Genomic DNA, 22,244 nt, shown 5'->3' with positions numbered 1-22,244 from the left:
CTGCCCGGTCTGAGCCCCGACTGAAGGAAGCCGGCTGTGCTTGCCCAGGGCAGGAGGGACCACAGGGGATCACCTGGTCCCTGCCTGCCCTGCAGACAGCTGGGACCCTGTCCCTGTGGCAGATCCTCTCCACAGCCCCTTCCTCCTGCACTGCCACCACCCATGAAGCCCCGGCCCGCACAGCTCCTCCCCTCCTGCTCAGTGTGCTGCTGCCTGAGCAGGGCCAGCGGCTGCCTCACACCAGGGCCCCCAGGCTTCCCCTCCTCAATGTGTGGTGTGCCTGGGGGCTCTGCGGGCACTGAGGGCAGGCTCCTGCTCTGCCATGGGCACCCAGGGAAGCAGCACCCCCTGCCAGCTCTCCCTGACCCACTCTCTGGGCTTTAGTGAGGGGCCCAGTGGCAGTGCCACCTGGGGTTGGGGGCCACCATCTGCCCTGCCTGCTACAGCTCTGCCTTTCACCCTGGCACCAGCAACACCTGCCCAGAGGCTCGTTGTGGGACACAAATCAGTGCTTGAGGGCCTACTGCCACCTGACTGGCCCACAGGCAGCGGCATCCCAGGACCCCAGCCAGGATGCGGGACCCCAAATGGGGCATACATGGCAGTGCCAGGCTCCAGACCACCCCGTCCTTCTGTCCCCACATAACTGGCAGCACCTCCTCCTGCCCTGCCTGGGGCTGCAGCTGCTCTGTGCCTGTGGTCCCAGGCAGCACCACCACGGTGGGGCTGAAGATGCCAGAGGTGGCCCAGCTGTCACCCCCTCTTCTGTGGCCCAGGGTCTTCGTAACCCTCTCCTCCCTGTGGCTGGGGTCACCGAGGCTCCCTCTGATCACACATGGGACAGCGGGACCTGCTTGTGGTAGGAGGCCATGCTGGGCAGCACCGTCCTGCCCACCAGCGCCGGGCTGGCCTCACCGTACACCGAGGCACCTGCAGGCTTCCTGGCCCGGCAGCAGCGGGTGCTGAAGCGCCTCCAGGACTCCAGCGTCTTGCCAGACCAGATCCAAACGCCGGAGGTGATCCCCACCACAAGGCACATGAAGTACTTGAGCATGAAGACAGCATAGTCAGGCTTGGGGCGGTGAGAGTCCCCCGGGCAGGAGCAGTTCTGTGCCTGCTCCCAGGCCTCCCGGTTGTGCTGCTCGTAGATGTAGCAGGCGATGACGATGGTGGCAGGCACGGTGTAGAGCACGGTGAAGATGCCGATGCGGATCATCAGCTTCTCCAGCTTGTCGGTTTTGGTGCCGCCCTGCTTGATCACGCTGCGGATGCGAAAGAGCGAGATGAAGCCAGCCAGCAGGAAGAGGCTGCCGGTGAAGAGATAAACCACTAGTGGTGCCAGCACAAAGCCACGCAGATTCTCCAGGCTCTGGTTGCCCACATAGCAAACCCCAGCCACCGGGTCACCGTCAACAGAGCTCAGTGCCAGTACAGCAATGGATTTGGCACTGGGGATGAGCCAGGCAGCCAGGTGGAAGTACTGTGAGTAGCTGGCAATGGCCTCGTTGCCCCACTTCATGCCAGCAGCCAGGAACCAGGTGAGGGACAGGATGACCCACCAGATGGAGCTGGCCATGCCGAAGAAGTAGAGGAGAAGGAAAACCACGGTGCAGAGAGCAGGGCCTGTGGTCTCATAATGGATGTGGTGGTGCTCCGGGTTGCAAGCCACATTGGCGTGCCCTGCCACCAGGCGCACGATGTAGCCCAGGGAAACGAAGAGGTAGCAGGCAGAGAGGAAGATGATGGGGCGCTCAGGGTACTTGAAGCGCTCCATGTCAATGAGGAAGGTGGCCACGGTGGTCGAGGTGGAGAGGAAGCAGAGGATGGACCAGAGGCCGATCCAGAAGGTAGCGAAGGTCTTCTCATCCTGGGTAAAGTAGGGCTGGTAGCAGGGGATGGCACAGTTGAGTACCTTCCCGGTCCTGATGCGGTTGTACAGCGGATGGGACTCCTTGGAGATGGGGATCAGGGGTGCTTTGCACTTGCAAGTCTGACCACAGTCCAGCCCTGAGAGGCGCTGCCCATCGAGCGGCGTCAGGTTTTTGGCCATGTCCTTGGCAGGGCGCGTGGGCTTCCCGAAGAAAGGCGGCAGGGTGGTGGCTTCCGTGTGGTTGTATCCCATGCAAAGCACCTCAGAGTCCCCCAGCACCGGCAGGTTGTCACAGCTCATCCTCTCGGGCCAGGCGAAACCGTACTGCTGCATGATGGGCGAGCAGCCGGCCTTGGCCCGCTCGCAGACGGAGCGGCAGGGGGGCAGCGGCTTCGTGTAGTCGGACAGGCAGATGGGGGTGTACATGCTGCAGAGGAAGAAGCGCAGGTCCGGGGAGCACTGGATCTCCACCAGCGGCCAGAACTGGTGCACCTCCAGCCCAGCCTCGTCCTGCGTGTCGTGGTTGAACTGGTTGGGCATGTAGGTGAGGTTGTAGCCGATGCCCTTGCACATCGGCACCGTGATCTCCTGGCACACCAGCGCCTTGGAGGCGGCGCGCCCCGCCGCCGGCAGCCCCAGCAGCAGCGGCAGCCCCAGAAGCAGCAGCGGCACCGGCAGCCCCCGGCCGCCCATCGCCGCCGCGCGTCCTACCGCCGCCGCCGCATGTCCCGGGCACCTGCCGCGTCCGCGCCGGGAGCGGGGCCCCGCCGGGAGCGAGAGCGGGATCCCGACCGCCGCCACCGCCGCCACCTGCGCTCTGGGGCGGGCGGGCGCCCCCGCTCCGCGCCGCGCCCGCGCCCCGCCCCGGGACCGCCCCCGCCGCTGGCCCCGCCCCGCCGGGGCTCCCCGCGGCCGCCCCCGCGCCGGGCACCGAGCCCCGCTGGGCGGAACGCCGCGCTGCCCCGGCCCCGCTGCTGGACGCGTCCCGCTGGCTCCGTGCGCCGGCCCGGGGGCAGGCGGCCGAGTGAGAAGAGGACGGTGCTGCCAAACCACGACTGCTCCGCATCTGTGCATCGCCTTTTCCTCTTGCCCGCCGGGCCCCTCCCGAGACCCGGCACCCTCCGCCCCGCCAGCGCCGCGACGGCCCGGCCCGGCTTCCCCGGCTCGGCGCGAAGAGCCAAGCGGCTGGAGGAGGGCAGGCGGTGCCCGCGGCGCTGCTGCCGCTTCTCCCCTTCCTCCTCGGGCCCTTCAGCCCCTCTTCGCGGGAAGGGGCCGGGGCCTCGCCCGCCGTAACGGGACTGGGACGAACGGGGGAAACCCTGGGTAGGGGAAGGGAAGACGTGAAGGGGTCCTGACCGGCTTTGCCTTGCTCCGGCCATGGCACATCAGCCCGGGTACAAGGGACACTGTGGCATCTACCGGCGCTGCCCGCGCCCAGGGCAGCGCTCCTGACTGCCGGAACGCTGAGCCTCGGCGGGAAGGAAAGCCGCCCCTGCCCGAGTGCAGGCAGCTGCGCTACCACATTCCTGCCCCGGATTCCGGTCGCCATCCGCTCCGCCAGCCCTTTTCTTCCCGCCCAGGCGGGTGGCAGGCGCTGCAGCGCAGCGCGAACCAACAACGAGACCGTGCCGGGGCAGAGGGCTCTGCCCAGCGCCCTGGCACCGCGGGCTCCTGCCAGAGCCACCGAGGTGGTCACGCTCGGTTGCCAGGAATTCCAATCCTCCAGTCCATGCATTCGTAAACACCGAAATTGCCAGCCCGATTTTCAAGCGCTTCCCCGAAAGCCCTAAAACCCACGGCATGTTCAGGGCGCACAGGGGAACAGACCTTCGGGGGTCCAGACTGCAGCTGCTATGGCAGAGCCTTATTCTGCCCAAGGCAGAAGGCCTTGCACAGGAGCTACTCACTCCACCTCAGTGGATGTGGATGGAAGGGCATTTTAGACCAGAGTACTTGCATCCAGCCCTGGATCTACGATTCCCACAGCACATCACAGATACAGACACCTTGCATTCAAGGCCTGGTGCTGGGGAACACCAGCACCCAAAACACCCCTAACTGCATCCAGAGCCACAAAGCAAATACTCAAAGCATGACTTAGCTCCTGCCTTCCTCCCAGAAGCAAAACCTGGCTTGCTTATTGCTGAGACCAGTGGCTGATGTACTCTCAGGCAGAGCACTGACTGCTGATGAGCAAAGCCATCAGTCATTTAAAGGCGAGAGACCTCACGACCACCTCTGAAATCCACATCCACCCAGACTAGGCATGCATATTACTTGGCACTGTCAACTTTGACTCTTAACTTTTTTTTTTAAAGGAATAAAATAAATCTCACATCCCTATACCTCTTTACACTGTAAGTTTTCCCTGTAATAGAGCTATACAGAAGAAAATTATAAGTCACATGTTCCTTTGGAAGACAGTGGCATATCCTTGTAGCAGGAGTCATAACTTTTAATTCTTCTCAACAATGAGTTTCTGTGAACTAGCAGCCCAGCAGAAAGCAATCACAGACAGTTTCATTATGGCTGTCAGTTGATTATCCAAATTATAGCTGAGAGAAGAGGGCAGCCTTTTTATTATCATCATTGCTGTACAATTAGAAAATGCTGATGAAGCTCCACAAAAGCAGAAATTGTCTTTTTTTGTTGGCATTTTTCATTTTTATAAGCATTCTCTTGGGCAACATCTAAGTTTGATTTGACACACAATGGGGAATGGGTACATAAGTGGGAAGGGAGAAGATAAGAAGGGGAAAATGGGGCAGCTCTTCATTTCAGTTAATCTATCAACTCTTGTAGCCTGGTTCAGGTTTTGCCACTCCTCCAGATGTATCTAATTCTTAGAGCCTGGCTGTAAATAATGCTGTATTTGCTACACTGGGGACACATAAAATCCAATTAAGAGCCAGGTAGACATCTGTTGGCTTGCTCTGTGCTTCTGTTTCCTTTTTGTTTTTTATGAATATGTAGCAGAACAACCAGAGCAGGATTAAATACGGGGTAAGTGCAAGTGCAGTTGATAGGTTTGTTACTCATCTTTTCAGTAAAGGATGAGAGTGCAGTGCATCCAGCACATAAACAAAATGTGTCTGCACAAAATTTACTGTGTTAAACCCTGCAGACAAAAACCGAAGTGTTTCCTGGCCCTATGAAAATGCTTTTGTAGTTAAAAAACTCTTAAATTATTAAAAATCACTTTACCTTTTATCCATGTGCAGAAAGGTCCATGAAGCTCCACTGTGCTAGGCAGGTCTGCTTGGCAGTACATCTAACCCCTGCTCCTGGCTCCAGCCCAGAGGATTCAGGCATGGACTGGCAATACATGTCCTCACAGTCATACCTTCCACTCACTGACAAGTTTTCAGCTGGGATGCAGTGGTTCCTGGTAGAAGCAGAAAGTACAAAGTGGATAAATATTTCTGTATTTGGTTCTTTCACTGCTGATTGTCAGCATACACTGTTTACCTGGACAAATTGCTTTTGTGAAGGATAACATGACTTTTAAAAGACTTTAGAAAAGGACTAAGTGAGTTTCCTTTGTAAAGGCTGGCTATTGCCCTTGCCCTTGTTAGAGGACTCGGCAGACTTTCGCAAAGAGCTTTTCAGCCCGGGCTTTGGGCAGGGACAAAGCCGGAGAGCACTGATCTCGCTCTTGGCTTTGCCGGCACCAAAGCAGGGCAGGAACCTCCTGCCCCTCTTGTCACAGGATCAGCACACCACCCCTTGGCCCTCGACCCTTCTTGCTTGAGGCAGCAAATGCTGGTTTTGTCTGCACTGCTGACAAGTCTCCATCTCCCAGGAAGGGAGCAGTGGGGGCCCAGCGCAGGTGACTCCCGGTGCTGGTGGCAGCCTGCCAGTCACCCCAGCTGGAGGCTGTGCTGGCTCAGGCACTGCTCAAATTAGCAGTGACCCCTGATAACAAACTGCTTGAGTGAGGAGGTGCTGGGGACCGTAAGGTGCCTTGCAGCAGCACAAGACTGTGCCTTACTGCCTGTCAGGAGTGCAGAAACAGACATCACTTCTGGCATCAGGGTGCAGCCCCCAGGCAGCACCAGCACAGCAGACCACTGTGCATTGGTACAAAAGGATATCAGTGTTTGCCCCACACTGAGGACACGGCTGCATGCTGCACCAAGGCAGGTGTGCTTCTGCTTCCACCCCTGGCAAGTGTTTGCCTTCCCACCTGAGAGCTGCAGCTCCAGGCTGCCTGTGCTGCAAACCCCAGCACCAAGGCTGACCTCGTGCAACAGCACCTGGAGCAGGGGGCTCCTAAATTAGACCAAGGTTCTTGCTGCAGTGCAGGCAGGAGGGACCTGACAGGCAGGGAGACAGAGGGACTCTTGGCCCTTTGCAAGCAGGCAGAGCAGAGTGAGAATCACTGCCAGCATTTGCAGAGGGACCCTGGCACCCAAATCCTACTCAAGTGCAACAGCAGTGGGGTGAGCATTTCTCATGTGCCCAGATGAATTAGAGGCTGTGGCTTGGGGACAGGAATTCAGATTTAAATAATTTGAATCCTTTTCACCATTCCCTTAAAAATCCTAACTTACATCAATACAATTTGGTTTTATATACACCTGTGCAATTACACACCTTAGCATATTGCAGGAGAACAAAACCACGCCAAACTGTAGCCATATCCAAAAAGTTACATGGAACTTGAAAACTTCTGAGTGAATTAATCCAAAACATAATTTATAACAGTGACACAAACTTCAGCAACACCTAACTAACACAAGTCCTGCAGTTTGAAAAATGCCACCAGAAGTTCAGGTAAGTAAGACCAAAGTAAAATCAGGGAGATTGCTGCACATAAAACTAATCTTGCCAAACTCATCACCTATTAATTAACTATACTTGTACATATAAATGCACATAAAATATATGCAATAAGCTTTCTTTGGTCTCCCCAGGCACTGGGAACCTTCCCATAAGCCACAGTTGGAATATTGAAGGGATGCTCCTATCCTGAGGTGCCACTACCACAGCATGCAGAGGCAGGATCAGGGCCCTGGCCCAGAGCTGCAGGAGGGTTGGTGGTGATGAGGATGGGCCTCTGCCATGCCACAGCCATGGCTGGTTTCAAATCCCCTTGTTGTGACTCACAACACTGAGATAAAGAGGAAGCAGTGAAGTTCCTTACATCGAATTTTCTTGGGGGGTATAGTGCAGCCTGAAACTTTTCAGATATGTCGTTTCTGAAACACAGCACATAATGCCTTTTTTTTTCTTTTCTTTTTCTCTCAAAAGAAAACAGTCCCCATAGTGAAGTTGACATGATAAATTAGTATAGCCCTGGCAAAGCCCTCACTCTTCATTTGGCAAATACTTATTTATGGACTTTCAATTTGTGGCTTATGTAACAACAGGGTGAGTGACTTTCAAAAAAAGCTCCGCCATGTATTGACCTGATACAGCCTAATGGGTCCTTCAGAGCAATTAGGATTTATTGTGTTAGCGTCTATTGTGTATAGAGGCCATTTTAAAAACATGTGTTATTTACCCAGAAAGCAGTAATGACTGTTTAAATACAGTGAGATTGTTTCTTAAACTCTTGCTGCTCTATACATTGCAAAGAAGTTACTCCAAATATTTCTCAGTTAAATACTTTGTTCCAGCGGGATTTCCAAGCTGGATTATTGTATGGCAGATATATTTGTATGCCTATAGCTGTAAGTGAACTGAGCTCCCAGGAAAGCTGCAAAATGAGCAGCCTTGAAGCATGGAATCTGAGATTTTTTTTCTCAACCAAGGGGCCAGAGCTTGCCACTCTAGTGGTCTGAGCAGCCCAGGCCTTTTCCTAACTTAGAGAGCAGAGCATTTCCCATGAATCAAACAAGTTTTGCCCTGTCTGAAAGTGACCATATGAGCCATGAAGCTGTAGTTTGCATCACAGCACATCTAACCCTCTACATGCACATGAGGTGGGGCCATCACCACTTCCCTGTAACCTTGTGGGGGCCAGCATGCAAGAACACAAGCGCTGGTTTTTGAAGACAAATGCAGCTGTGAGAAGCCAAACCCCTGGCTAGGCCCCCCAGCAGGCCTGAAGGAGCCCAGCTTTGCAGCCCAGCAAAGATCAGCTCTGGCTTAACCAGCTCTGACGGACCACAGAGTAAAACAAACCCCAGCTCATCCAGGGGAGCCATCAAGTGCCTCTATGAAACAAAAAAATATAGATTAATTACTGCTTGACTCTTCTTCTGACCAATGGTGTTTTAATCAGCACTATCTCAGTAATAGTTCTTTCCTTTTCTACCTTTTTCCTGCCCCCTCCTTTGCTGTGTGAAGCCTTCAGGGTGAAACTGCTCAAAGCAGTTCTTTGACAAAATGCTTTGCCTGCCCTGCTTCAGATCACAGCCTTTGGAGACTTATTTCTATCTGCTTGTTTTACACCAAAATTGACATATTATCTGTTACAGCTGCAGAGACAGAAGTACTAAGTCATTTTTTTATTCCAGCAAAAAGAGGGACAGGTTTTTGTCTGAAAAATTTGTGGCAAGTATTTCAGAGTTAGGATGCAAGTTTGTAATGGCCAATCCTCTGGAGAACAGTCAGGCAGCCTAGACTGAAGCTGGCTATAACTTATGATTTCTGTTTTGTGGAAAATTCCAACATTAAAAAACAATGTAAAACACACCAGTTTGTTCCAAACAGGGCAAGCTGCCCATACTTCTGAGCAATCCTGCAGCATCAGGAAAAGCTAGAAGGTTTCCTCTCAAAACATGGAGATTTCCTAGAAGCCCCCTGCCCAGGAAAGCCTTAGGAGCAAAGGATGGGGGAGGACCTGGAGTGGGGGACATGGAAATCCTGGAGAGATGGATCTTGCTGGCCAACTGGGCAGACTTCAGGCAGGAATGTGCCTGGTGAGCATTTGTCTCTTAGGTCCTGCCTGATTTTCAGAGAAAGTTGGTCAGTGAAAACAGAAACATTTCCAAGATATTTTCTGTCTCTGCCAAACTGACACTTTACAAAGAAACTGCTCTCAGCAGAAGCATCTGCAGTTATGGGTGGTCTCTCCTGGCCTTAAAATTCTATGAATTGGTACAAAACATATCATAACAACTGTTGCTGTTAAAAGCAACTTCAGTCTGTGTTCAGAATAGTTCGAGTGCAGTCTGTCTTTTCCTGAAAATAGAGAGCTTATTTAAAATAGATTTCAAACATGTAAGCCAGTTTGACTGCATTTCTTCACTAACAACTCAAGATGCTGTGATCAAGACCTTCCAGATGCAGTGATCCTGGACTCTCTTGAGGCAACCGTAAGGGATTGTTATTTCCAGAAACTGGACTCCTTTACAACATGCCATATTGCTCGCTTAAGATCAGAAGCAATCAAAAATTATGCATTTGAAAGATTTATCCTGTATGTGTACTTATGTACATTATACATTACCCTAGAAGGAGAACATTCACATACATTTTGTGTTTCTATGAACCAGAAAGCATCAAAGCCAGAGACCTCCTGAAACAATGTCTTCTATCTGACCTTTTAGGCATTCTTGCTAAGATCAAGCACTTCAGATTTTCCCTATCTGCTTTTGACATCCTTGAAGTGCTTGACACAGAGCTAGAGGAATATTAGAACTAAGATTCAGCGAGTCATGTCATTCACATCACGTGAATGAAACTATGTTGAAATACAGATTTAAATCCCTGCATAATCAACATTTATTGGACACAATAAAAAGAGCCAGAAACAGATAGGCAATTAGCACTAGCTAGAACTATAGACATTTTGATTACTTCCTTCTGCAAGTCATTCATGGCATACTATAATACACAGGTCAAGGTGATTTTGGAAAGGATGTTGCTAGCAAGTTTCTCATTCAGGTATTAGTCAGATGTGAAGGATTAGCACATGCAAGTGACCTTTACAAGCTGTAGTGGAATGGAAACGAAGCAGAGTCTGCAGCAGAAGCCAGAATGGTCTTTTTCCATCTCAAGGCTGAGTGGTTGATTTCCCAGCTCTCTGTGGCCATAAGGGCAGGGACTAATGTTAACAGAATTGAAGCAATCCAGGAAATTTGCTGGGCAAAAGAAGGAATCCATTCTCTAAATCCTGCACCTCACTGCCACATACAGCAACACTGAGCATACAATTATGTTATCCAGCTTGGGTTATGACCTGGTGATGCAAGAAAGTGCTCCAAAATATTCCACAAGTGCTAGCATAGAGTTGCCAAAAATATTGATGACAAGGTTGTATAGTCCTCTTACAAAGCTTTTATTTTACCAAACTGATAGAATCAAACTGATTTTGTAAAAGCAACAAGCTGATACAAAAGGCAGCACAATTGCTGCAAAGATGGGACTCATGTAGGTCAGCATCCTCCTTATGAAGGAAAGGCATGAAAACACTGAAGTAGCTTGGTTCAGCTTTTAGCTCAGAAAAGTCTGTCTGACTGCAGGAGAATTCATGCTGGATATGCTGGTGAATTAACTGTCCCACTATTTGTGACAAAGGAGAAACTGAGCCCTTCTCCATGTTTCCTTCAGGCTGGCAGTGCAACCATTACACCATCACAAAGCAGACAGGATTCTATTGGTGCTCTCACAGAAATCCCTGTGCAAGCTTCCACCTGTGCCAGGTGCTGACTGTACCTGCAGTTCAAACTGCTCTTGGGCTGAGCAGATAGGGAACACAAATAACAGGAGAAAAGAAAGGTAATTCTCCTTGTTTTTGCAGACACAAAAGGTTTATGGCTTGTCTCTATGGCCAGAGAGAGCTGTGAAATCAACCCCACGGTGCTAAGCTGGAAAAATACCATTGTGCCTCCTGCTGCAGATGCTGTTCCCCTCTCTGTTCCACTAGAGCACACGAGACTGAGAACCTCTGCTCTCTGCTGCAGGGAGGGCAAGGCTGCACCTCCCTCAGTCAGGCCCAGGCTTACAGTCCTAAAAACAAAATCCATCTTCTGGTAGATGAGCAGTCTCGAGGGAAACAAGGCAGATTCCTTACCTGGGCCAGCCAGCTGCATCCTGACAGGAGCAAACATCCCTCTTTCAGGGAGGAAGGGATAGAGCAAGGTGAGAAGACAGTGTAATCCTTTCAGCTGAGACTTTGCCAAGGATGTTGCTAATTAGCAGAGAGAGGATGTACTGTGGCTGGTGAGAGACAGACACGTTCTGTGTTGTGAGACAGTGCCTGCAACCAGCTCTATCTGTGAGACAGTGGGCTCCCTGATTGTGTTTGTACTGCAGGAGCCATCCCAGCAACACCAGCTGGGCCCTTGATGCCCGCTGTGCTACCCACAGCCTCATATGAAACCCTTGATGGGATTCCAGACAGACAAAATGTCTTAGTCATAAATCTTATTTTCACTGTTCTAATACAACCAAACCTATTTTGTATAGACAGAGTGGCTGTGGCTTCCAGGCCATGGAAAAAGACTGGTACTGGAGCAGCATCTGTATTTCCTAGGCTTTCTTGGCTATCTAGGAGACAGGAGAGTGTTGTAACTACTAGAGGAAACAGGGAGGCATTTTCAATCTCTACCAGCACTGAGATGGTGGTCCAGAACTGCGTGTGTGTATCTCACACACTGCAGTTTGGAAACATTTCCAGCTGAGACTACTAAATTTGGTCAGCTGGTGTCTGGTCTAACCACACTGAGCTTAATCTGCAAGAGCCCAGTTTAAATTTGTGGGACTGTAAGTGGTTGTGCTTGAGATTAGCACCTGTTCCAGCAGCCCTGTATTCAAGGATAGCTGAAATACACATCGTAAGAAAAGCCAACAAACTAACCATCAGACCCCACAGCTTCTTCCATAGATTACAAGTAGATTCCCTGACAATATAAAAGGAATTATTCTTAATTTTGTGCCTCTGTGTACTTTCCATGGGGGCTAAGATGCCCTGAATTTCTCCTCAATACTTAACCACATTTATTTATGTAGGGTCAAAGCTGCCTTGTGGCTCTTTTAATCTGGCATATTACCAAGACAGAGCTAACTGTGTTAAACACAGGCTCCTGACTAAACCTAGCATAGTAAATTCAGGAGATGAGCTGAGACTGATAACAGCAGCAACCTGATCTCTACAGAAGCAGGGATTAAACACATTCAGCTGCACCTTAATGCAGCTGCCTAAAACAATCCCAAGGTGCGCTGGGCCAAAATGTTCTTTAAGAACTTCTGTATGTACTGATGAAGACCTTGGTGTGACTGAGAGCTGGCATAGATATGACAGATCTGAGGGGAGAGAAGTGGAGGCAGGCGCTGTCTGCACTGTGCAGACTTCTGAAAGGATGGACAAGGTTTGGTCTTCAGCCTGAGCAGATTCCTCACCTTTACTAAGCTGACTGAGGTGTTATCAGGCCTTCCCCTAAACAGATCAGAAAAACCCGTGCAGGTGATTACATTATGAACAAAGGGGAAAAACAACAGAAACAAAACAACAGCGGTGGCCTGCAAGTCTCTGCTGGGGAAAGAGAGCCAGGCCACAGGCAAAGAGCCGAGCCTCAAGGTGTGTCGCTGTAGGCTGCAGGAAGGCACGGTGCTGACTCTGAAACCATCCCCCTGCCCTGGCTGCAAAGTACCTCCTGAACTGGCTCTGAGCTTTAGAGAATGAAATCCATTTTACCTGCCACAAAGAGGAGCTTGGTGAGGCCTCCCCAAGCCGGTGGGTAAAGGAGAGCTGCCAGTTCCCACCCCCCGCTGCCCCCTCCCAGGCAGAGCGGGGGGAAGGGGGAAGGGGCAGCCATGGCAGTAAGTGCAGGAACAATTCACTGGAGAGCCACGGTGCGCTTTGCAGTTTGCCCACTAATTACTATTAAGCCCCGGTTCCTTTTTGTGTTCCAAGGGGCGTCTTCAATGTGGCACTGCTTCTTGGGCCTTTCATGCGGCTGGGCTAACCCCTGAATAGCGGGCTCCCCCCGCCCCTCCTCGCTACCTCTCCCTTTTTCTTTCTCCCTTTTGCTTTTCTGATAGTATTTTCTGTCCATGTTGTGTAAGGCCCTAAATGAATCTTGACTGCCCCTACAGCCGACTGGAGACGCACAAAAGCAGCCCATTCCAGTGGCCACAGCGCCATTGTGTGCCCTAACAATGCACTAATTGGCGGCGACAATTGTGCGGCCGGGGAAGGAGAGGGGGCCGCGGGGGGGTGGGTGGAACACGGGACATGGGTCCTTTCCAATCACCGAGGCGGGTCACGGAAAAAAGAGAAGTGTGAGGAGGAGAAACGCGCTCTGCCCCGCGTCTCTCCCGCGGGCACGTCCGTGCCCGTCCCGGGCAGCTTGCTCCAAGGGCCCCCCCGCATTCCTACGCGGACGTGTAAGGCGAAAAATTGTAACGCGGGGCTGTGCAGAGCAAGAGATGTGCAATCTAAAAGGGTCGTCACAATCACAAACCAGGCTGTCTCACCATGCCAGAGGCTGGAGAACTCATGTGATGAGGACACCACTGAGATATTCATGGGAAAAGGTCACACACAGAGCCAAGATGCTGATGTTGGGGCACTCTGCCCTGGCTACACGTGGGAGACTGCTCACTTCTTTCTAAACTGAGCTTAACATATCTGTATTTTGCACCAGGACAGTGGGATGCAAGGACGGTGCCCTACAGCACTCTGCTGGGCTAGGTGCTGGTCCTGGGGAGTAGGAGCCTGTGGTGCTGTTGGGAGTATGGGAATGAATCTGGGCCTCATCCCCAGCACCAGCAAAGCTGAGGGCTGGAGGGATGAAAAGGACAATAGGTGCCATGGGACTGAAGCTGCTTATTGCCACTGTGACACCACCCAGGACTCGGGAAGGACTAACTCAGTCTCACACTGAAATATGGCAGGAATGAGCCCATGGATTTTGAAAGCTGTCCCAGTATGAAGTTAGGCCTGGAGTTTTAAGGCTGCTGTGGCTGACAAGTGAGGGACAGATTTTAGCTCTATTCATTAGCTTTTAAGATAGAATATGAGACAGGAAATGGCATGGCCAATGCTTTTGAGAAAGAAGTATGTAAGGCTCACCCAGTTGCATCGGCTCAAAATTAATTCAGACAGTTGAGAGACATGGGGTCAGATGCTGAAGTGCTCAAGATCTGCCCATCTGTTTTCCAAACAGCTCCTATCAGCTCCCTCAGAGAACAGTGAAGACCAGCAGGTGTGGAGCACTGTGGCTCCTGACAGAGAAAGCAAGGCTGGCAGCAATACTCAAGTTTATGAGGGGCTCTGAAATATCTTCTGGCAAAGGTCTTTCTCTTATTTGAAGCTGACTGACCTTTGAGAAGCATTGTCCACAGCAGGGTCAGGAAGCAGGTAATTCTCCTATCTCTCTCAAGACAGGTGTAGGACTGCTGTGGTGGGGGACACTTCTACTAGATGTTTTGATAAAGAAGAATTACTTCCTGCATCTGGAAAGAAGCAAGAAAACACTGTCCCATACAGTGTCATCTAAACAGGGAACAACTCCACAGGAGCCATCTCTAGTGGAAGAGCAATACTCTTCTATAGTAAGTCCCATGTATCAGCATGGCTTGGAGAAGCAATCTTGCCATAACCTCATGAAGGGCAGACACAACAAGCAGGGAGGACAAACTGGAGCTACAGACCCATGGACAGGCAGGCACTGTGCCTGGATCTAAACTACCCGGTGCTCTGACTGATTGGGACTGGCGTTTCAGTTTGGTCCACTACATATAAACACTAACTAAGATGAGAAGTCTGGTCCTGCAGCCAAAACGCCGAGGGGAAGCCTACTGTGAGCCCAGTGTGAGAAGCAGAGTTGCAACAGCCTAGAGCTGGAAGTGTGCATAGTCCAGGGTACGCTGTGTAGAAACCCTGGACTCTTGCCCTTTTCACCCCATGGCAACATGGAGCACAGTAGTTCTCTTATTGTAATCTCTCAGAGTTCATGGTACAGCATTTCTATGAAACACCAAAGGACATCTCTACTGCCAGGAGGAACCCTAATCTCTTCACTTGTTGCAAGGTGGATTCATAAGCTATTTTAGCTCCTAACATTTGGTGGTAGCAACATCCTCCCCAAGACAAAATCATTAGTTACCTGCTCTAAACATAGTAAATGTGCTTCTGCTTGCCCTCCCCTAGCAGGCCTCCACACAACTCCTGCTGACAACTATGGAAACATTCCCATGGATTACCACAGATGCAGGAGGAGGGCCTTATATAGTGAGACTTCTCTGCCTCCCCTTTGCCCTAAGCCCTTCACAGAAGTACTTTATTGTTTTATGACAGTGCAGTTAACACTTGACATAAATCTCTAAGCACAGCTAACAATGTTGATACTGTGTAAATACCTACAGTAGAGACCTGTATTTTATTATGCTTTTGCCCTCTTTTACCTGTTATCACCCAGGGTTAACTCTGTGCTAAATGCACTTGTATTTCACAAGGAACCTGCCAATTTTATGCACCGCTACACCTCTCCTGTCTTAAATACTCAGAGCCCAGTTCTGGTTCTTTGACTAACTGCGGTTTTCACTGGAGCCAGCAGGTCTTGAATCCTGTAAAGGATCCAAGGTAAAGGATCGAACATGCTGTCTGTCAAATCCAATACAAGTGTCCTTCAGAAGTGCAGAGTCCAAGGCAGAACAGGACATTTTGCAATATGTACACAAGCAAGTATCCACCAATGTCACAAGCCGCTGCATGACAATGTCTGATGACAGGATGGTGCTGGCATTTGTTTTCCACCCTAGCCTTGCTTTCATGAGCATTTGTACCCCTGCTCTCAGAAATCATTGCAGGGGAAGGTACAAACTGAGGGAGAGACACAGAATCACAGAATAAGTTGAGTTGGAAGGGACCCACAAGAACTAGGGAGTTGAACTCCTGACCCTGCACAGCGCCATCCCCAGGAGTCACACCCTGTGCCTGAGAGCATTGTCCAAAGACTTCTTGAACTCTGCCAGGCTTGGTGCTGGGACCACTTCCTTGGGGAGCCCATTCCAGCCCAACAACTGGAATCTTTCCCTAATACCAACCTAAATCTCCATGACACAATTTCAGGCCATTTCCCCAGGTCCTGTTGCTGGCACCACAGAGATCAATGTTTTCCCCTGCTCTTCCCCTCACAAGAAAGTTGTAACTGCAGTGAGCTCTCCCCTCAGTGTCCTCTTCTCCAGACAGAACAGACCAAAGGACCTCAGCTGCTCTTCATATGGCTTCCCCTCAAGGCCCTTCACCATCTTTGCTGCCCTCCTCTTAGATGCTCTCTAATAGCCTAACCTCTTACTTGTATTGTGGTGCCCAAAACTGCACACTCCTTGTGTTTCATTACTTTGTTGCTGCACTTCAGTTATTTGCCTGCACTGTCAGTCAGAAATGAGATTAATTTATAATCCTAAATGCTAGGAAATCACTTTGGACTGAACTGCTCCATGCATGCTGATTATATCTCCTACTTTCTTACACTGATTCAGTAATTTGTACTTTCTTATTTTTAAACAGTACCTAACTTAAATAATAATTCCTTCTTATTTACTTCTAAATGCATCATATTGTACCTACATGATAAACACCTGAGAATTTTTAAGTAAAAAGTTCAATGCTTTAACACAAGCTCTTATCTGACTTGTCTTGCTTTCCAGATGAGCCTCACACCTTCGTTTTTAATATCTAAATGAATGCCTTGAAACTAAATTACAGAAAATTGGAAGTCACTATAAACAACGGACTGACTTTTTAAAAGCATGTTTGTAGCTTCAATGCCAAGTTTTATATTTGTCTATGCTTAAAATGGATGGAATTTACTCCTGCTTGCCTTGGAGACTTTGTCTGGTTTTAATTGTGACACTTGATTATCTGAGATGCTTTTCACCACCTTCTCATAGTGGTAATACTCAGGCCTTTAAATGGGACCACTATTTTGGAGAGTATTTAGTTAAACAAGAACTCTTTTAACAAGACAGTCCAGAGCTATGTACACACACTCCCAGAATATTTTCACTTGCCCTCAGCGTGCTTTCACTGAAAAGGTATGGTAAGCCTCACAGCCAGTCCCTAAGGAAAGGAGGAGGTTGCTAGCTCCACTCTTTCAGAAAACCAGTCAACTTCACATATTAACCCAAATATTCTTAATTTTGGTCTGAGAGCTGGAAGGGTAGCTCTTTTAAAATGAATTATCCTGAGTTTAAAAGAAGAGCTAGAGCTTAGATTGGCATGCTGTTCCCAGGGCTCCACAGAGCCCACTGTCTCTGCTCTGCCTGGATGCTTTTTCACACCACCTCTTACAGGGTGAAGTGAGGAGGGGAGGTGGCAGTGAAAGGGGAAGGAGATGTCATAACAATTTGCTCACCTTGTAAAGCAAATAAGGAGGAAGAGAAGGTCTTGCACATAGTTTCCTTGTGCAGCTTGTGTGGTCCTGGTCAAACATTAACTCATCACTTGTAGCTGATTTCATCACAGAGATGAAGTCCAAAGGTTCCTGCAGGAGAGAGGATTGACATTCCTGATGGACTTCTGGTCTTTCTGAGGAGGGGCAGGAAGATAGTGAAGGAGGGGATATATCCTTCTCTTTGAAAGCTGCCAGAGCATAGGGCTGGCTGTGGAATGCTCTGGGGAGTCTCAGGCAGGGCTTTTAGGCCCATGAGCTCCACCATAGCTCTGTGCTGCAATATTTAGTCATTGAATCCAGATTCAAGGAGCTACAGAAATTCCTTAGCTGGTGCACTGAAAGAAACAACCAAGAACAACAAGAATCTTGCCTGCTCCTACATCCATAGGTGTGAGAACCCTCATAACACGGGCAAAGTCCTGCCCTTCCAGCCCCTCAGGGGTCCCCTCAGTCCACCTGGGAGATGCCTCCCTTACTCAGAGTTCAAGGCCCTGGCCTTGCACCCTTCTGGCAGAGAACATGTGGCAGCCACACTAAGCAGCTGCTGCTGCAAGCCTCCCAGGAGCTCTGTTTCCAAGGGTGCCTCAAAGCCACAATAAGCTCCCCTGGGAGCTTGTGGCAGGGGTCAGCACCATCAAAAATCTAGGAACTTGTGGTGTTCCAAAACCACAAGATTTAACTGGGAATCCAAACCCCCAGAGCCTGATGCAGACATCAACAGTACTTCCAGAGGCCCTCCTGGCTGAGATCTGAGAACAGTAAGTATCACATTTTCTTAGTTTCAGAAGACTTTAACCAGCAGAGAAGCATTTTGAAGAAAACTATCACTCTTTCAGAGCTTGCCCTGCCCATGGTACAGTACCCACCAGAAGGGAAATTAAAAAGGACGAGTAACATTTTTTAGTGTTTATTGAGAGTTGCCTTTATACAGGAGGGACTGGTGCTCTGATGCAGTCACAAGTGAACTTGAAATAAATACCCAAATAAACTCTGCTCAAGTGTCAACAAGCAATTCAACTCAGTGGATTTAAATTATAACATCATTACACATCAATAATAAATTAGGACTACTGCCCAGTAGTTGCAGATAATTTAAAAAAATATCCTTGTCAAAAGTAAAAAAAACAAACCAACAACGCAAACAATGAAACACACAGAACAATGTTGCAAATAAGTTAACACAGTAGCACACACATAAGGGTATTCCAAAAACTCAGGGTGCACTGCCAGCAATGCTAAAATTGACTGTAAGGGGTGCAGGTGAGCTGGTGCTCTGGCAGGAAGGAAAGGCCAGGCTGCCAGGGACCACATCAGCCACTATGCTCTGCTGCTCACACCTGGCTTTCAATTGCCTTGACTGAACTCAAGTTGATTTGGAAGCTGCCTTTGTCACTTAATACCTATGAAACACACATTTTGCTCATGAATTTACTTTAGCTTGCCTCAAGTATAGCAGGGACTTACGTAAGGTAACTTGGTATCACAGGTATTAATTAAAAATCAAAACTGAAAGCACAGTTTAGTTTAAGCAAAATCAACTTGGTAGACAAGTGCATAAGCAAAACTGAAACAAATCCTTTTTCCACCAAAACAATGCTGTGTATTCAAGGATCCATATTGGTTTAACATGTGGATTAGACAGGAATAAATAAATAATTGAGCTGCTGACACCTGTGCACAAGGACAGAGTCTAATACACTTTGGTCCTAGACAGCAGATAGCTCTCCAGACCTAGATATCTCTGATGCTGACCACAAGTGGCATGTTTGCAATTTGGATTAATGGTCTCCCTAAGGAATTTGGGTGAAATTGTCATTTTAACATATGACTCACGCCATCACGGCCACACCAGGGTTTTCAAGTAAAGAAGGATTTTGCACATTATTATCTAGGCTGTCTCCTCACTGTACTGCTAAAATGCAGTAGCAGCACTGCTGCTGCTAAGGGGATTCCTGCTACTGGTGTCAAATGTGGACTTGTGCCCCAGGCTGACACCTGCCAGATACTTTAGCAAATAATGCTAAAATTTCAATGGGTTAACCCTCTCTCTAAGGTGAGGCTGACTGAACCCCCACTGGGTCAGCCTTCAGGGAGCCAGGCTGCATTAAAATTGAGCTGAGGAAACACCTTCACCTCCACAGCACTGGACCCAGCTGTGCAAGCAAGCAGGGGGCTTGGTATGGGAGTCTCTGGCCAAGGGTTCCAGGAGGAGCAAAACTGCATGTGACCTGATCCTGTTTTAATTCTCTGTACCTGACATTATTATATATGCACACCTTCTGAAGGTCTTGCACAACTGCATCTCAGGCTAAGCAGCCAGCAAGTCTCCAAAACACACATGATAAGAACCAATACCATCTCCACACCATCCTCTCTCATAATGCCCTCACAAAGCATGGACAGTAAACAAATTTTATGGTTACCATTCCTAGTACGATGGAAACTGCAAGGGTACTACACAAGCAAGGGTTTTAAACTCCGATGCCATAAACGTTGCATGATGGCAGAGCATTTCTAAAAAAAATTATTCACCTCTCAAAATTTAAGGCACCAAAAGGAGCAAAAGTGAGGAGTTCCCACACAGCTTGGTGTCTTCAGAGCTGGTATATGAAGCCTATAGAGCTAACTTCATGAGGGCAGAACAAGCAAACTGATTTACTCAGCTGCTCCTGCAAAAGACCAGGCCCAGCCATACGAGCATTTCAGTTTATGTCTACAAGTCAATAAAACAGCAGATGCAATCAGGAAATCCAAAACAGGAAGAGAGACACTAATATACTGTACTGTAAGGCACTCCTACTGGGAAGGGAAAATTGGAAGGCAAATTACAAAGGAGAGAACGACTGGACTCCACTGGTTCAAAAGCGGCACAATGACCTATGAAGCTCCAAGCCTGGCTACAGGCTCAGTACTGTGAGTAAGGAAAGGGACAGAGACAGTGGAGAGAGAGTGGAGACTGGCTTGCAACTCAGTGGCAGGAAAAAAAAAGAAGATTATGATATTATTCAATTTTTTTTTTATACAGATCAACAGTCAGCTGCAATCCAGGCAGTGACCTTTGGGAAGCTTAGGAAACTCAGTGGCTTTTGTTGCTACAGGGAAAAAGCAAAATTCAACTGGGCAGCCTCCCCATTTCATTGTAAACAGACATCCTCTGCTCTTTTTAAAAATCTTTCAAGGCATTATCATCAATCTATTGTAATACACACACTATCCTAATAATAAGAGAAGCCTTGACAAGAGGAGCTCTAGAAATACCCTGATGATTCACTCCTAACAGGGCCATCAGAGCCTGTGCAGTACTGCAAAAAACTTAAGTCCCTCTCAAAAGAGTACCTTCCCTCAAACCTACCAATTCCTACGGATCCCAGCAGCAAGCTCATATTGGTATGTGCCAGCCAGGATATTTTGTCACATCATGAACCCATCATTTTCCACCACATAAGACAGACAAAAAACAAGAAAAGCAATAGGAGGATTCCTACACAAGAAACACAAATTTATCTTTTTATAGATTGATAATACAAAAAGAGCTGAAGTTTGCATCACCTAAATAGGCCCATCTTCCCATTAAAGGAAAGGTAGATGGTTAGGGTAAAGAGGAAAAGAGATTTGAATGAGGATCTCAGTAGTGTCCTAGATTAAAATAATATCAGACTAACAACTCTAAGTACCTGTAGAGAGTGAAGCTATGGTCCACTGCAGTTAAGCATCCCATTTTTACACAGATGACAAGTTCTGTACAAAGCAAAAGCAGTAACTGGATTACAGATCAATTCCTTCTCAGTCAGTTATGAAAGCATCTTCTCTTTGAAGAAGACAAACAGCATATTTCGTTCTTGATTCACAATGAAATGGCATCATTCAAATTTATTTCATGCGTGAGTAGGACAAGTCCGAAGTACCAATGCATAATTTCACCTGGGGGGGGGGAGGATGTTGGAGAGTGGTGCAATCTGCAAAGCCCCCAGGAACTTTACCAGCTGATGCTCATCCAGAAGTCTGCAGAGCAGAGCCCCGTGCAGGCTGTGGGCTGCAGAATGGGCACACAGAGCAGTGGGGACCAGCACAGAGCACTGGTGAAACAGAAGAGACAACCATGCAAGGGTACAGCGCTGTCTGAAACCCAAACCACCTGCAGAACCCCAGGCTGATGCTCCTGCTTGCAGATGGCTCCTGCAAGAAAATTGACTGAGGGCAGGATTAAGCCTTTCATTATGCTTACAAAAATTGGTGACAGAATATTTTATCTTACCCATTCATAAGGAATAACTGGTTTTGGGTAAAAGCTAGGCATCCCTGAGAGGACATCATCTTTCACCTTACAGCCAGCTCCTAGAGCTACTGTGAAGTTTTATCACTTTTCCAAAGTAGAAATTAACATCTATTCATTTTAGGAACTAGCTGGTTTACAACACCACTGGATTTTAAAGCAAATAGCCTGATCTGTACTGTACAGTATCCTTCAACATAAAGCTCTGGGTACTGACAGAATATCATAACATGCTCTTGCTCTGTGTCATTTGTAATGGCAGTGGTTTCAAACCCATGATTAATTTCAGCAGTTTTGCCAACATCATACTTTTTTTATCCTTTAAATCTCTGTTAGAAAAGAAACTGTTCTGTAGTACATGCACAAACCCAGAGCAACTCCAATGCTGTTTATGTTGTTATTCCAGCATTCAATTCCAATATCTAACCATCCACATGACTGGTACTTTGGAGATAGGACATCTGTCAAAGTAACTAATATTTTGCAATGTCTGAACCTTGATTCCTTGACTCCACATGGTTTTTGACAGTGCACTCAAGCAGCCTTCTCCAAACTGAGGTGGACATGAACAAGCACTGTGAGGTATTATAAATACCAGAGCATGATGATATGTAAAACACCACCATTTTTTTCTTTAATGACCTAACATTATGTCTACAGATAATTCAAAATAGTACCTGCCAGATGCTGACAGTTTCAGAGCTACTGGCTTTGCCACAGCAGTAATTGTAGTGACACAAGCTGAAAAACATGGGAGCGTTCTGTTTATTCAGCCAGTACCAGTGCAGTTCCTGTTTGCCTGACT

The 22,244-nt window shown here is 48.7% G+C and overlaps 1 protein-coding gene across 2 annotated transcripts; it reads right to left on the bottom strand.

Annotated features, from left to right (window-relative positions):
- Positions 1-811: 811 nt before the first annotated feature.
- Positions 812-17,248, bottom strand: FZD5 (frizzled class receptor 5). Of its 2 annotated transcripts, XM_054277860.1 has the most exons (3): positions 17,128-17,248; positions 5,075-5,255; positions 812-2,297 (listed from the first exon to the last, which is right to left on the bottom strand). In XM_054277860.1, exons 2-3 carry the CDS (start codon positions 5,083-5,085, stop codon positions 830-832), a joined length of 1,479 nt encoding a protein of 492 aa, XP_054133835.1. In that variant the 5' UTR covers positions 5,086-5,255; positions 17,128-17,248; the 3' UTR covers positions 812-829. The 2 variants fall into 2 exon arrangements, with proteins under 2 accessions (XP_054133835.1, XP_054133834.1); XM_054277859.1 differs by lacking the exons at positions 5,075-5,255; positions 17,128-17,248 and having other exon boundaries at positions 812-2,563.
- Positions 17,249-22,244: the final 4,996 nt, after the last annotated feature.

This window comes from Melozone crissalis, unplaced genomic scaffold (assembly GCF_028551555.1).
Source record: "Melozone crissalis strain CALT ecotype California unplaced genomic scaffold, PUWL_Pcris_2 ptg000023l_1, whole genome shotgun sequence".
NCBI lineage: Eukaryota > Metazoa > Chordata > Aves > Passeriformes > Passerellidae > Melozone > Melozone crissalis.
Note: the sequence above shows the minus strand (reverse complement) of the source record. Positions and strands in the feature narration are given on the sequence as shown.